This window comes from Anopheles merus, chromosome 3L (assembly GCF_017562075.2).
Source record: "Anopheles merus strain MAF chromosome 3L, AmerM5.1, whole genome shotgun sequence".
NCBI classification, from domain to species: domain Eukaryota; kingdom Metazoa; phylum Arthropoda; class Insecta; order Diptera; family Culicidae; genus Anopheles; species Anopheles merus.
The window spans coordinates 6,605,935-6,622,439 of record NC_054085.1 but is presented as its reverse complement, the minus strand read 5'-3'; the positions used below and the strand labels follow the sequence as shown (position 1 = coordinate 6,622,439).

At 42.2% G+C, this 16,505-nt stretch overlaps 2 protein-coding genes across 2 annotated transcripts; both read right to left on the bottom strand.

Moving 5' to 3' along the window:
- Nucleotides 1-212: 212 nt before the first annotated feature.
- Nucleotides 213-1,246, bottom strand: LOC121599767 (trypsin 3A1-like). The gene is made up of 3 exons (XM_041927832.1): nt 932-1,246; nt 515-873; nt 213-439 (listed from the first exon to the last, which is right to left on the bottom strand). The coding sequence occupies exons 1-3, from the start codon at nt 1,214-1,216 to the stop codon at nt 235-237; spliced, it is 849 nt and encodes a 282-aa protein (XP_041783766.1). The 5' UTR covers nt 1,217-1,246; the 3' UTR covers nt 213-234.
- Nucleotides 1,247-13,753: 12,507 nt separating this feature from the next.
- On the bottom strand, nt 13,754-15,805 carry LOC121598871 (chromosome-associated kinesin KIF4A-like). Its single transcript, XM_041926217.1, has one exon. It carries the CDS (start codon nt 15,803-15,805, stop codon nt 13,754-13,756), a length of 2,052 nt encoding a protein of 683 aa, XP_041782151.1.
- Between the last annotated feature and the right edge of the window lie 700 nt (nt 15,806-16,505).

Genomic DNA, 16,505 nt, shown 5'->3' with positions numbered 1-16,505 from the left:
ATATGTAATAAATAATCTAAGCACACAGAAAAAAATCTTTCACAAAGGATCCAAAAACAAAATGGTTAATTGAAGTGCAATTCTTATATGCCCTCCGATAAACGTTGCGTAGCCGTGTAACCGGGCCATTTTAACTAGTAAAAACAATTTTGGAATGACCGAGAGGAACGTACTTATTCTGATGAAACCGCATGATACGGAAATTTCATAGGTATGGTTTAGTAAAATTTTAGTTTATTTCCCAAACATTTGTATATTGTTTTGAATAAACAAGCGAATGCTTAACGCCTCAGTCCTAATGAAAATTGCTGGCTTAGCCCCTCCGCAGTCGCGATTGGAGTTCGAAACGATTCCAGTTAGTTTTCCGTTACAAACTAACGCATTGCCGTTGTCACCAGTGCAGACATCCACTCCTAAGCAGTATTTGGCACAAATCATGCTAATGGGAAAGCATATAGCAATGATTGCGTTACAGAAAAAATAATTCTAAAAAGTTTTTAGCTGGTGTACTTACTTCGGCACAACCAATTGTGTTGGACTCCATAAGCGTGCACAAGTAGTCTGCGAAGTAATCCTCATACTGGCGTAACGCAATTCATTTACCAGCATTGGACCGTTTTTAATTGTTTGGCCCCATCCAATCACATGGCACAGAGTACCGGGTTTTACATCAAATGTTTGCAATGCTATTGGAGCCATATTAGGTCTACCGACAAAAGAAAACAGGGGTACAGTTAGAACAGCTACATCGAAATCAGATGCGACATTCGATGCGATAATCGAAGATTTATAGTCAGGATGAACAACAATTTTGTCAACCGGGATCAATATTCCACCAATTAGAGCAGATGTACTTCCTGCGTAGAGATTTACCTGAAATATTCAAAATTTATATCGATTTTCTTGCATAGATATCCGAGTTAAGACTTACTCTAGAAACATCAAATTGAAAATGATACACACATTTCGCCGCTGTTAAGGCATGCGAATGTGTAATGATGCTAGCGCCACAAGCATGTTGACCGAAGCTGCGCAGGCTTAGAGCAAACTTGTACCTATCGATCTTCACTCCGATGCCATTAATAATGCGTCCAGATTGCACCACTCCGACTTGGACATTATCATTGCCCTGTTCTTCACATTGAGCTCCTGCTTGTGATACAAACGTATTAGCGTAGAGCAATCCCAAAACCACTAAACTGATCACTTGCTTCATCGTTTAGCATGCACAACAATGAAAAAGCTGACGAAGATACGCAGTATTTAAACTGAAATTTGCCAACAACGTTGGTTCTTTAATTATTGTATAAACAACATGCAGTGAGGTCTGGAAGGCTTATTTTTATTTTTTGTTTCTTTAGATTCAACTACGCAGCATGTAGATGTCAACAAAACTTGTTCAAATAAAACTCCGTAATCTACGTCAAACCGAAGCAAAATGTAAGAAGTACGTTCCCTTAAAAACGACTGATGACTTTTTTTGGTAAGGTTCAACACTTGCTCGATATCTGGCGATGTGTATTTTTCTACTCTTGTGGTAGAGCATCAGAATTGTTTTCTTTAATAATATCTTTTAATGAATACTGTAATATGACTGTTTATTTTTCTAACGTAGAAACAGTCTTTGTTGTTGTTATCACTCAGCTAAGGAGTTTTAAATAGAAAACCAACTAATTTACTGTTTACTTATTCAGCAAAGTCTGCAAAATGCCGCTTGTCCTATCATACAACTCTTACAGAAATGTATAAAGGAAATAGTCATAAACAGGATAGTAAAAAATATATATAGAGTGGTGTTGTTAACATTATAGCAGAACTTTTTGTTTTACCCTAAGCTATTGGAAAATCAAATTAGTTAAAGTGTTTAAAGCAGTTTGTTGCTACGTGTGCAGCAATCTGTTTCTTCAGTCGCAAGGATAAAGAATTATTTCCAAACTTTTGTCCGCGTACAGTATTCTGCCGAGCAGTTGTAAAACTGATCACGTCTTTCCGTTGTCTAATACTGAACTAACCGCGCTTATCAATGGCGCCCTATTTCTGATCAGCTGTGCAAATTGCACAGTACTACCTTTGCTGATGTACAGTATTACTAACCTAGCATTTGTAGTTTCATTCGAAATCAAACTGGAAGCTGATGGAAGTGGATGTATATTGAAAATAAATTTACTTTTTTAGAGCAGGATTTTCAAAGCTTTTAAATTTGTTATTGAACATCAGTCAAAGCCCGTTAAAATCTACCGTGTGCCCGTGAATTCTGAGGTGTCCGCCATAGAGTTGTTATCGAATTTTAAACGAATTCTGGCAGCATGGTATTCGTTTCTTTTATTACAGAGAAAGCGAAACAAAATGGACATTACAAACTGTTCAATGAATATTCCTTTGAATTTGCCACAAAATATTATTTTTTCTTACATTCTTATATACCTTCACCTTTTATCTATGGATTGAAATTGCCACGTAGCCTTTAAATAACTTAAACAGTGTAAAATAAAAGCTGATGTTTAACGAGATGTTATTTTAACACGTGGAGCAAAATTGGCATATCCATGGGGCAAAATGGACATATGTAAACAAAACGTGAAAAATACGCAATACGGGCAAGCCGATAAAGAAGCGGATGAAGTAGCCAGATAGTGAGCATATGCTGCACGAAAAACGTATGCAACGCCTGGACATTAAAAAAAATCACCTCGAACGACACGTTTCCAACCTTAGATTTACATCAAAACAGTATTTAACAGCACGTGGTAATTTGGTTCACATTTTAGTGAAATGAAAAAGAAATAATTTTATTTTTTCAATTTCTCGTAGAGATTCATCAAACGAGTTTCGTTTCCATCGAAGAACAGTCTGTGATCATTAAGAGCAAATTACCGGTCCTTCTTAAAAGCAACGTTTGTAGCCTCTCCTAACAGCGAAGCATACAGGGTTTCGAATCATAAAAGGGAATTGTTCAATCACTTAGGGGAATGTTGCATGCAAGCTGTGAATGTTTGCAATCATATAGGGGAGTGTTGCAATCGATTAGGAGAATTTTGCAAGCGTACTGTGGAGCTGTCATCAGACTGTGGGTGCCGCTGAACTGGCCGCTGTGGGCATACGGCGTGGTCCAGCGAGGAAGACATCCACTGTCGGCCAATTCATCCCTGAGAGTGCGTTGTATTGGACAATGGCACAAACCTTGGCCCAACGAGGAAGATATCCACAAACGAGCAACTCCTATCGTCAATTTTGCGGTGTATTAGACATCGCCTTGCCTGTTCATCACGACATCAATAGGAAAAGCATCTACAAGTCAACATGCCGACAACTCTATCCACATCGCAGCGTGTAGAAGACCCTGCATCACAAGAAGAAGCACAGGCTGCACTACAAGCGGCACCACAAGCTGCACCACTAGCTGCACCACAAGCTGCAACGCTAGCTTCACAACAATCCCAAGCTGTCGTCGCTGAACAAATGTACCACTATGGGAAACGACGCAAATTCACAATGGGCAGTTTAGAACTAATTTCGGGATAAAATTATTTTTGCAGAAATTGTTAGTTTTTATCGTTTGTAGTAAAGTATTATGATAGTAAATAACATTTTGTATGTAATTCGCATTCATATCACCAGGTGGCGCTGCAAAAAAAAAGTGTTTTAGGGGAGTTTTCCTTAGTTTCATTAATTTTGTGTGTTTTTTCTTGTATTTGTTGTTTCTTGTAGTATAAACAATTTTAAAATATACTGTAATGTTCCATTATATATGAACAAAACATAATAATTTTGAATAAGATAATATTTTCTGTTTTGTATAGGACAACTGTAGCTAATTCTCATCACTTTTAGTACAAATATTTAAAATATACATACACAACATAAGTGGATGCTATTAAAAGCTCCAAACGTCTAGTTCTCATTTCTAAAGACATGAATAAAGGCATTCAAATAATTAGATAGAGCAAGTATATTGAAATAAAATAGATCCCAAATTCGTAATGAAAAGCAGCACATGTTAAAACATGTGATGGTTAAAATTTTAAATCTGTTGTTTAAAAAATAGCAATAACACATTTTCTTAGGCATTGATATCACACAATATTCATGCAATACTTTTCCAAGTCCCGTGGTTTGGTTTAGCAGCACTTGTTTCAACGATAGCTACAAACAAAGTATTAACTTCATTTATAAAGTTAAACTCTGTCTTTGTTTTGTTGCCTGTAGCTACTGATATTGAACTGGTTAACGAATTAGAGGAATAAAGCTCATTATACAAAATGTCCTTCTGGATGCATTTTCTTTCTTGCAAAATATTCTTTGCAGCATACTCCCCTCTATCCTTATATTTAGTTTGTCATGACTTTTGGGAGTTTCTTCTTCCAAAACGCCAATACATGCTGGTGCATTCATAACATTTTCCTGTTATGCGTATAATTTTAGAATTATTTTCCTTACATCCGTCTATAATCTGGAGTAGGACCAAAAGTTATTTGGTTCTGATTTGCTTCATTATATTTAATAATAAAGTTAGGTTAGAATAGAAATTTACATATTAGATGAGTACATGAGCTGAAACTAAGATACACAGCTTCGTAATGGAAATTAAAGGTGATCAAAATCACGTAGAATATAATTTTGTAGAATACACAAAATACGCTACACTAGGCACCTATGGAGCCGCCTAGTTACGCATGTGTCTGTTTTTGGAAAAAGTTGATGTAGAAAAACTTCAATAAAATTCGCGTTCGCAAACTTTCGCAGAATACTTCTTCACAGATTTATAGTATATATATTACACTATTATGCGACATATATGAGACAACGCCACTCTACGCCATTTTCATAATGGCATCAAGTCAAAAATTAAAAAGATGAAAATTTTTAGGAAGTTTCTTCAGTTATTATCGTATATTTTTGCATCCAATTAACTCAACTCAAAATCTTTTATTTATTTATAAAGCTGACTAAATATCCTTTTTAAAATGTCTAAACTTATCGAAATCAGTTCATATTTGAGAAAGTTACAAAAGTTCAAAGTTTTCCAAAAAAGTGAAGATTTTTCTGCGTTTTTTCAACAAGTCTTGACTTTGAGAGGTCTTTTCTAGAGAACCAGAAAAGATAAAGAGCTTATATTTGGTATTTTTCTTAGTTTGACCCTGAGTAAAACCTATTATTTGGAATTGCGTTATAACAAAGTTGATTTTTTGGATTTCATCCCGGCAAATGCCCATTGTGCAATCACGGCATCTACCCATAAAGGTATTTGCCCTAGCTCCCGCTGACATGGAGCTTGACTTTGCTGAAGACGAAGCATACTCGAAGATTTGCATTCAATTGAACCCACTGATTGCACGTGGGACACCGAGTGACGTATCTGCTCCGGTTAATCCAGTGATCATAGCACCGTCACACCATCTTAACATTCCCATGCCAACGTTCGATGGAACGTACTCCCAGTGGCCTAAATTCAAATCAATGTTTTCGGACATTGTACAGCAATCTGGTGCTTCTGATGCCGTCAAGCTTCATCACCTGAACAAGGCTTTGGTTGGCAATGCAAGTGGCATCTTAAATGCAAGCATCATCGCCCGTAACAATTTCATCAGTGCTTGGCAGATGCTAGAAGACCGAAAGGAGATTGACGGTACCAGCGATTTGATCATCACCCACATCTTGGCATCATGTTTCGATCATGAACACGGAAGCTGTGGGAACGGACAATGACCCGAGGGCAGTTTCCCGAATTGAAGTCTACGCTCGAATTTGTGTGCAGGCAATGTGATGTGCTAGACCAGTGTGCTCCAGGCAAAGGTGAGAAAGGCAAGGTGGCAGGTGCTAAAGCTTATGCATCATCGATACAAGCCTGTAAACTTTGTCGTGGCAATCAGCATTCCATTTACTTGTGTACAGATTTTCTCAAGCTCTCCATACGTGAGAAACAGGCGAAGGCACAATCACTTCATTTATGCTACAATTGCCTTGGTTCCGGACATTCATCATCCAAGTGCGAATCGAAGAGAATATGTCGCCACTGCAACAGACGTCATCACACGCTTCTTCATATCGAGCTAAACAACGATATGACAAGGACAGCAAGGCCATCTACCTCCACGCAGTCGCCCCAAGCCATTCCAACTACATCAGAGCCGACCTGAAGCCAGTTTTCACCTCAGGTTGCCTTGAGTGTGAATGGAGAGGCTACCTCCACTGTCCTGTTATCTAAAGTGATCATCAACATCATGGACAACCAAGGAATTGAGCATCATAAGCGAGCACTACTGGCTAGTGGCTCGCAATCGAACTTTGTGTCTGGTAGACTGACCCAACTACTGCGGTTTCCAGGGAAACTTGTCAACATTCCTCTATCGGGCATCGGTGGCAGCTCAAACATCAACGTCCGACATGCTGTACGAGCCACAATTCGATCCCGCTGCTCCGACGATACGTTTTTCGTCGATTTACTGGTTTTGCCCAAACCTACGGCAAATTTACCAACTCGGCCGGTAAACATCAGCAACTGGAACATCCCGGCTGAATACATCCTGGCAGATCCGTTTAATCAGCCTGGAAGTGTGGACATCATTCTTGGTGCCGAATAGTTCTACGAGTTCTTGAGGGAGCGTCGTGTATCATTTGATCAGCATCGTCCGATACTTCAAGAGTCGAAATTCGGCTGGATCGTGAGTGGAACTGCTCCTGTTGAAATATCTGCCGAGCCAATTGTGTGCATGATAGCAATGCATGACGGTCTGATGAAGAAATTCTTTGACATCAAGGAACTGAATGATGAGCCTGACTGGAGTTTGGAAGAACGAGCTTGCGAAGATTTTTATCGTAAAACAACTACTCGCGCCGAAAACGGGAAATACATCGTCCGACTACCACGGAAACCACAAATGTCTGGAAGGAGACTCCAGATTGCTTGCTTTGCGGCAGTTTCTGGCTATTGAACGTCGTCTCCAGAGGGAACCAGAAACTCGAAAGGCATACATAGAGTTCATGGACGAGTATCAGCGTGTGGGGTATATGTGCAAAGTGCCATCAGATGAGTCAACTGGTGAAACCTTTCACCTTCCACACCACCCGGTTTTTAAGGTCGACAGTACTACAACTAAATGTGGAGTCGTGTTTGACGCATCAAGCAAGTCTAGTAACGGGTTGTCTCTGAATGACACACTAATGGTCGGACTGACCATCCAACAAGATGCAACTTCAATTTTGCTACGGTTTCGAACGTATAACATCGCACTGACGGCAGATGTGGCCAAGATGTACCGGCAAGTGTGGATGCATCCAGCAGATCATGCATTACAACGGATTTTATGGCGCACTTCTCCTGACGACCCCATTCAGGAGTATGAACTAAACACAGTGACGTATGGAACAGCATCAGCTCCATTCTTGGCCATACGATCATTGAAACAGACTTGTGAAGACCATGGACAACAGTTTCAAGTTGCTGCAACGCGTGCATCCGACTTCTACGTAGATGATTTTGTTTCTGGAGCAGATTCTGTGGAGCAAGCAAGGAGCTTACAGAATGAGATAGAACAAGTTTACCAAAGGGGAGGATTTCCTCTCCGGAAATGGGCCTCGAACGAACCCTCTGTGCTTGCTGGATTAGATGATAGTAATCTAGCATCAAGCCCGTTCACATCAACAGCCAGCAGAGGGTCCCTGTCAACGTTGGGCGTAGTGTGGAGACCTTCAACAGATGAACTTCAATTCAAAGTTGGTGATATAGAACCGAAAGGATTATTCACCAAACGAAAGGTGGCTTCATGTATAGCTCGCATATACGACCCTCTCGGCATCATTGATCCTGTAAAAGCCATTGCAAAGCAACTACTACAACAAATCTGGAGTCTCAAGAAGGATGACTCCCAACTGTGAGGATGGGATGATGAGATCCCACAGTCATTACAACAACAGTGGATACAGTTCTAGTCGCAGCTAATCCATCTCAAACATTCCGAGGGTAGCGGTGGCAGCGGATTCTATTGAAGTTCAGCTTCACTTTTTTTTGCGATGCCTCGGAACAAGGCTACGGTGCATGTTGCTATCTACGGAGCATCAACGAAGCTGACGACATCAACATTCAGCTATTTGCATCAAAAACAAAGGTTGCTCCACTGAAGGTGAAACATTCCATCGCCCGCTTGGAGTTATGCGCTGCTCAGCTGTCTGCACAACTTTATAAACGAGTAAAAAGGGCAGTAGCATACAAGTATCGTGCTGTGTTCTGGACCAACTCAATGACCGTGATACATTGGCTTCGATCTCCTCCCAGCCGATGGAAGCCATTTGTTGGAAAACGAGTGTCTCAAATACAACAGATGACTCAGGGCAGCAGCTGGCGACACATTTCTGGAGTGGAAAATCCTGCAGATCTGACTTCAAGAGGATGTTCCTGCATCGATCTTCTCAACAGTTCCTTAAGGTGGCAGGGTCTATGTTGGATGCGTTCACCGCAACAAGAATGGCCACGTACACCACTGCCATATGACAGTCAGGATGCCAATGAAGAGCAGCGAACATTACTATTAGCGTATCCAGTAGTGGACGTGACACCACATAGAATATTTTCGCTTAATTCATCGTACTCAAAACTTCGACGGATAATGACATACTGGATCCAGTTTTTCAATCGGCGACACAATCGACGCAGTTATGACAGAATTGGTCTAACCACTGCAGATCTGAGAGATGCAGAGGATCAGCTGTGTCGACTCGCTCAACACGAATGCTTTAAGTCGGAACTTAAAGCACTTCAACGTAACCAACCCTCTGCTACATCATCCAAATTCCATCCAAATTGAAATGGTTCAATCCTCAACTGGGAGCAAATGGACTCATCAGGATTGGAGGACGACTGGAAAATGCATCTCTCACTCTGGACGCTAAACATCCAGTTGTAGTTTCTGGTAACCATCCATTGGCTAGTTTTTTTTTTTTTTTTTGCTCAACAACCGTTGCCGGTCAAGGCCTGCCTGTACCACACTATTTGTGGGTTTGGCTTTCAGTGACTTATTGATCCCCCCATAGCAGGATAGTCAGTCCTACGTATGGCGGCACGGTCTATTTGGGGCTTGAACCCATGACGGGCATGTTGTTAAGTCGTACGAGGTGACGACCGGCATTGGCTAGTATGATAATGAAAAATTACCTCTTAACATTAATTGCGGTGGAGTGTGCAATTGTGTCAAGTATTAGCCGGCAACGATTCTGGATCATCAATAGGCGTAATTGGGCACGAAAGATTAATCACGACTGTTATACGTGCTTTCGTGCTCGGCCACCTCCAACAAATACTCTCATGGGAGATCTGCCATCCGGCAGAGTAAATGCGGCAAGGCCGTTTTCGATAAGCGGTGTCGACTATTGCGGATCTTTGTTGGTAAAAGGTACCCACCGCCGGACAGCTCCCAAAAAGGCGTATGCAGCGACCTTTGTGTGTTTCATCACCCGTGCAGTACACATTGAACTGGTATCCAACTTGACAACTGAAGCCTTCCTCTCTGCACTACGTCGTTTTGATGCCTGCCGGGGACTACCTTTGGAGATCCATTCAGACAACGCCACCAACTTTAAGAGCGCTAATAATCATCTCCACGAAGTGTACAGAATGTTGCATTCCGAGCAACGCTTGCAACCCATGACTGCTTGGACACTGGAGCATGGAATTACTTGGAAATTCACTCCTCCTCGAGCCCCACATTTCGGAGGATTGTGGGAGGCAGCAGTAAAATCGATGAAGACGCATCTGGTACGGGTCCTCGGGGCATCAACTCTTTCGTTCGAGGACATGACAACGGCTCTAGCAGAAATTGAATGTTGTCTTAACTCCCGCCCTATCATGATGATCATGATCATCATGACCCGCTCTTACCGATGATCTCTCGGATGTAAATGCGCTGACACCAGGCCATTATTTGATCGGTACACACATGAAGGATGTTCCAGACATTATCTCAGCAGACATTCCAGAGAACCGTCTTAACCATTGACGGCAAGTGCAATAACTCAAGCGACGGTTTTGGTATCGTTGGCACAACATTACAAAGTAGATCAAAATGGTTCAAGGGCACTGAGCAGAACTTCGAAATAGGAACGTTAGTGTTGATTAGAGAGGAAAATACTCCACCTTGTAGATGGCCATTGGCACGAATTATTAAATTATATACAGGAGAGGATGGTCATTCAAGAGTAGCTACAGTGATTAACAGTAAGGGTACAACAATTACAAGACCAATAGTTAAATTATGCGTGTTGCCTAAACCAGGTTAAATTGATTCCAATTTAAAGTAGCAGAATGTTTAGGATTTAAATGCGCCAAAATGTAGACAATATGTTGTACATGTGAATTAAGCCGGTCTCATGGTACAGTCGTCAACTCGCACGACTTAACAACATGCCCGTCATGGGTTCAAGCCCCAAATAGACCGTGCCGCCATACGTAGGACTGACTATCCTACTATGGGGGGAAATCAATAAGTGGCTTTCAGTGGCCAACCCCCCACAAGTGGGTTGGCATGCCTTGACCGGCATCGGTTGTTGAGCCAAAGAAGAAGAAGAAGTGAATTAAGCCATAAAACCAATAGTAGCGCCATCTCGAGGCAATGACACAACTATTCCTAACTTCACAGTAGCGCCATCTACGTGGTTAGTTATGCAAATCATGGGGTCAAAGGGTGATGTACTGACTAATAACTAGGAAACATTTGTATGTCAACGGAAAGAGGGGAAATTAAGCCAGCGTACAAACCCAAAAATGTAAACATCGCTAACGGAGCACAGCACTTTGTAATAAGTACCCCAAGAAATACATTCAGAATTCAGTTAACAGCACAGATTGCGGAGTCAGCATTTAATATCCTACATCTTCAAATCACTCAGCTGGCTAATCTTGTACACAGTCCTTGGCGGGTAGCTCTTACTTGACACTTGTCAGTGCTCTCAGGGTTGTTAATAATAAATAACGTTAGATTCGATATGTCGGTGTTATCTACCGTGATTCCCGACAGAGCGCGGGACAAACGCGTAGTGTGGGAAGCATACAATACTGATCGATCCGAATATTCCCGATCGCTCAAAGGCTCCCGAACATCGTGGCTAAGGCAATGACCGAAGGCCACTCTTTCGCGGTAGCCCGAGTCAAGCGATTGATTTTTAGCATCGCAATAAAATAATAATATAGACTGCTTAAGGAAACAATTGTTATTTAATACCAAATACTACTACGGGCGAAAGAAAGAATGCTGTTGCAATAGTTTGCAACAGGTGTATTTGGTATCGTGCTGATTTTTGCTCCCTTTGAAAGTCGAATCAGCAATTTAAGGTAAACTAGTGTAGGGCGCAATCCTAAACAGTAATCGTTTGCTTGTAGAAGTTTATGGCAACGATGCTTTAGCGAAAACACAGTGTTTTGAATGGTTTCACCGCTTCAAAAGTGTCGATTTTGACATCAACGACAAAGAACGTCCAGGACAACCAAAACAGTTTGAAGGCGAAGAATTAGAGACGCTTCTCGATGAGGATTCGTGTCAAACACAACACAAACCATTTTTTTAGGATGGAAGTCTTAAATCGCCTGAAAGATGGGAAAATGTTATAGCTTCTGACGGGCAATATTTTGAATAAAATATATTGTAAGATTTTTCCACAATAAAGCATAAAATTTCGCAAAAAAATCCGGTTTTTAAGTTGTACGCCTTCCTCTGTTGTACCGGGACTCACATAAGCTTATGAGACATGGACTCTGTACACTCCTGACAGTCCGAAAAATGTCACGGGTTATTCCATATTCAAATACCTAAAGGCTTCATTTACGCTATGAGTGAAAATCACGTTGTTTTATCTCTGCGTAAACCTTTGTCGGCTGCGCAAATCAAGGCTTATACTTACAGACTTATACGCTCAAGGTTGAGGAGTGATCGGCATTTTTATCGTAGCAGTAGTTGATTCCATCATCAGTAAAGGTTCTAGTATTATTAGGCGATGGTTTCAATATTTTTTATGATTTTATGCCATAAGTTATAGAGTTGTGTCTCAAGTACCAGAACTGTACGATTCATTCAATTCATCCTAAAGAACGAACGACCTACGTTCATCTAATCAACGTTCATCGATTCTTTATAAATCATAATGTACTGAGTTGGTCATCAAAATAACGTCCTACCCGCCGAAATAACGAACGTTATAGTACGTCAGGTCGTTCATTTCCCCCATACAAATATGAACGTGAACCGTAATACCAAGACGTTCACGAAAAGAATGACCTATCCGTCGAAATAAAGAACGTCCAAGTCGTTCATTCCCTCCATACAAATATGAACGTGAACCGTATGACCAGGACATTCACGAAAAGAACGAACTATCCGTCGAAATAAAGAACGTCCTAGTACGCTAGGTCGTTCATTCCCGCCATACAAATATGAACGTGAACCGTAATACCAGAACGTTAATGTAAAGAACTTCCTACCAATCGTAATAACGATATTCCTGGTCTCTCTAATAATTTTCAAGATGCAATACACTTATAATGTTCTTCTTGCAAAATGAAACAATTTACCTTATTTTCTTCAATTGAAATGAACGAATGAATCGCGATTCACGTTCAGTTCATCTAAATGAAAGAACTGGTATGTTCACGTTCATGGAAACGAACCGAATTGCCCAAGCCTAATAAGTTAAAGTCACACTTTTTCATTGTTTCGATGTGGAGCATGTATATCATTTACTTTCCTGCCAGCTTTTTACGGTACCCATTAATATGACAAACACGTGTAGCTTGAAACAACAGGTATCAAAGTAGTCCTGACGAAACTTGCCACGGGCATTTAACAAAGAATTACCCTACATAGAATGAAAGTATTATAAATATACAAACGCCGAAAATGGTGATATGATTGGCAACTGTGCTAGCAGAGTTTTCATTGCAGGTGTTGCGTACGACCTCATTATGAAGTAAAAGCATATATGCGGATGTAGCGAAGTAAAACACGCCAAGTTAAAACAAAGTTCAAGCAAAACACGGCTCAAGCAATAGCGCGCGCTTCAAAAACGCAACAAACATAAACAGGTAGTCACCCGTTCTCACGGTTCAAACGAGGAAGTAACTTTACGCAATTCATAAACCATAAGTACATGTCGCATTAAGTATAAATAAAACTTGTTATCAAAATAGTCATAGTTACAGTTAGCTGACCTATATGCGGTCATCGACTAAATAGCATATAGGAGATGAGAACCTAAATAAAGTAAGCGCATTCGAACACAAACCTCAGAATCGCTCGTTTCTTAATAGTCGGAGGCACTCTCCAGTCGACGAAGGAAAAATATACCCGACCCGGTGTAAAGTACTGGCATTGGGCGCTGCGACGGAGCAACACATCCGCCAGCAGGATTAGCAGGTACAACAAAAGGTAAAGAATAAACACTGAAGGTGTTTATGTACACTGATATCCATATCATGTTTACCAACTTTTCTGTATGTAAAAATATAAATTAAATGCTCATTTACCACCTAAAGCTATCTACATATCGATTAAATCTATCTGGATCTAATATCGCAGCAAAAAGTTGGAGAATGAAAACGTTGTATTGCACAATTGCTTTTACAAAGGAGTTCGTTACATTAACACCAGAGACAGGCTGTCCTCGTGACGATTGCCGAACTGCAGCATCTCCTTGTGGTTTCCAGCAGGTTGAAAGTACGTGGTAGCTTTTCCAGTTGGTAGTCGCTCGTTGCTTATAGATCCACTTGATAATATTATGCTACAATGAGGAACGCGGATGCCTCTACAAGTTTTATCAGCATGCGATTAAACACTTTTGACCCATCCGGCAGCTTTGCCAGCCTGTCATCGATTATCTTCGGCAGGCTTTCCGAGCAAGTAGCCAATATATTCGTTTGCAGGTCGTTGATCTGCGTGTTGCTATATTCAAGGTCTGTTTCGTTTTGCAGAATCTGCCTACGGAGCTTCTTGTGTTTGGCGCTCCCCTTCTGAAGCTTCGCACACTGCGCCTTAATCTGTTCGATGTGTTTAACCTTCTTGGCACGCTCGTTTTGCAGCTTGAACAGCGGCACCATTGCCTTGACTGTACTGAACATAACTTTATCTATCTGCCATACCCAGGAAGCTGCCTCAGCCCTACGCATCACCGCCTGATCGTGAGTGTTACCTTCGGTTAGGTTGCGCCATTCAGCCAGTGTCGCAGCCAGCCGCCTACCTAGCTCAAAAGGTTCATTTATTGCGATGCGTTCTAGGTTGCCGGCGATCCGCTTCGCGTCCTCTTCTTTGAGCTTCGCTTGCTCACTCGCTATTCCCACACTCGGCCGGAATAGATCGGCCACTTCCGTCTCGAGCTGTTGCAACTTGTGCCAGCACTCCTCAATCTTCTTCGAGCGCTTCTCACGTGCTAGCAGAGCAGCCAGCTTGCTATGCATTTCGTCTTTCGGCACATCAGCCTTGCCCTTCGGCTTCAACAACTGCTCGATGTCCTCTAGAAACCTGTCTGCCGATAATACGCGTATCTCGTTTGCTTCCAGCTCTTGCATCTTTGCCTGCAACTGGAGCTGTAGCAAACGGTTCTCTTCCTGCAGTTGCTTATAGCTGGGGGACGTGCTACTTGTAAGTCCAGCATTCCCATGTTGCGGAGTCCATAATTTCTTATCCTCGTTCTTCTTCAGCGACAGAATTTCCTCACGCATGTCCTGTATGATGGCTTTCAGTTGCTTGATGCGGGCATGCGGCGGATCCTGGTTGATAATCGGCTTATTCTTTATCGTGCGCACCTGGCTCGCATAACGCAGCGTGCTGTACGTATCGGACAGGTTGTAGTCGGTCGGTGAGACGCATGCAATCATAAGCGTGTACGAGTTTCCGCCCAGCGAGTCTTGCAGCAACCGGGTCAGCTTCGAGCTGCGGTACGGTATGTGCCCCTTGCTCGACCTGGCACTGCTGCCCAGCGCCGTGATCACATTCCCGAGCGCCAGCAGACACTTGTTAATTTCGACTCCTTCCTTGAACCTGCTGCCTGACGATTTCATCTTTTTAGAGCGCTCCGAGCCGGCCAGATCCACCATTCGGAACTTGGAGTGTGTCACCATGGTCGGATCGTCCTTGGCAGTGTGATGCAGCGTGAGCGTAAAGATCGCATGGCTGCGGCTGGACACGTTATTCATTGCGGGATTACGCGACGCTCGGCCGAACGATCCACGCGCCAAACAGTCCAATGCACACTGCTTGTCGTTCACCGGCACTTCGGTCAGCCCCTCGAGTATGATGTTCCCGCCGGCCGCTTCCCGTATGTTGACCGGATGTCGCTCGATATCGATCGAATTTTCCGTGAGCAGATCGTACACATGGTCCTGGTGCACCTCGATGAATGAGCAGGTGATTCGTGTGTCGACGAGTGCAACCGCCGCCTCCGTGCCGTCCGCGATAAGGCAAAAGATCTCGTTGATTGCTCGCGGTATCACACCCACGTTGCTATCCATCTCGCCAACAAAGTCTGTTCCCATTGTGAAGGTTTTGCCCGAACACCTCTGTCCGTACGAAAGGATTGTCGCGTTGTAGCCTGCGAACAGCTTGTGCAGCATTGGTGAAACTGCCTCTTCGTACACTTGGGACTGCATAGCGCTGGGTGGGAAGACGTAGTTGTAGGCGAAAGGGTGCCACGGTGTGCGCCCGTTGCCCACAAGCAGATGCGGGAAGTTTGGGGTTGCTTGCTTTACCACGGTCTGGCATCCACGAGCTTGCTCGGATTTGGATATGGGTCGGATGCGCACTGCCACCTTCACACTTTCTTGACCAGGCATTGTTGCACTCGTATTAGTTACCACGTGTAAGGGAAGCTTGTTTTTAATTATTCGACGGACTATTGATTGATTAAAAGCCGATCAGTGGATCAGCTTATACCAATGCGTTGGATGGCATTTAACAGAATACCGTAGAAGCTACACAACACGTGAATAAGCGTAGCTCACGATAATTACAGGTGATCACGATTAACGAAGTCTCACCAAAGGCTCAAGAGACACCTGTTGCACGTAAAATGTTGAACACGAATGACGGTTGGTGTCGTGACATTGCACCCTTTTATACGAAATTGCAGGCAATACACAAACAATACAAGGCTTCACAGGTAGCCATATCGATTTTCTTTGCCCATTTCTCACATGGCAGGTATCTGATTGGCTTAAAAAATATAGTTTATCTGCCTAACCAAACGGGCTTGTTTTTTTCTGGAAAATGGCTATAAATTGGTTTTTTTACCTGTTTTTTTTTAATATTTGCTTTTTCCCAATACCTCTTTTGCAGGCAATCGGGCTAACGGGTAGAAAGCATCCTTGGAGACTTAAAACTTTTAAAAATGTTGATATTTGCTAATGCATCAGAAAGTTCTGTTTTTATTTTATATTTTATTTCAAAAAGATGTCCTGCTTAAAAGGCCAAAAAGACTTAACAAGCACAGCATTTAACAATAATCTTACATACAACTTAGGGTCAAAGATTACG

What these genes read in the sequence shown, in the direction of transcription:
- LOC121598871 (XM_041926217.1), bottom strand. Translation starts at nt 15,805, where the DNA reads ATGCCTGGTCAAGAAAGTGTGAAGGTGGCAGTGCGCATCCGACCCATA.
- LOC121599767 (XM_041927832.1), bottom strand. Translation starts at nt 1,216, where the DNA reads ATGAAGCAAGTGATCAGTTTAGTGGTTTTGGGATTGCTCTACGCTAAT. An exon ending in TTCAATTTGATGTTTCTAGA is followed by an intron (nt 874 to 931) that starts GTAAGTCTTAAC and finishes TGAATATTTCAG; the next exon opens with GTAAATCTCTACGCAGGAAG. An exon ending in ACACAATTGGTTGTGCCGAA is followed by an intron (nt 440 to 514) that starts GTAAGTACACCA and finishes CTTTCCCATTAG; the next exon opens with CATGATTTGTGCCAAATACT.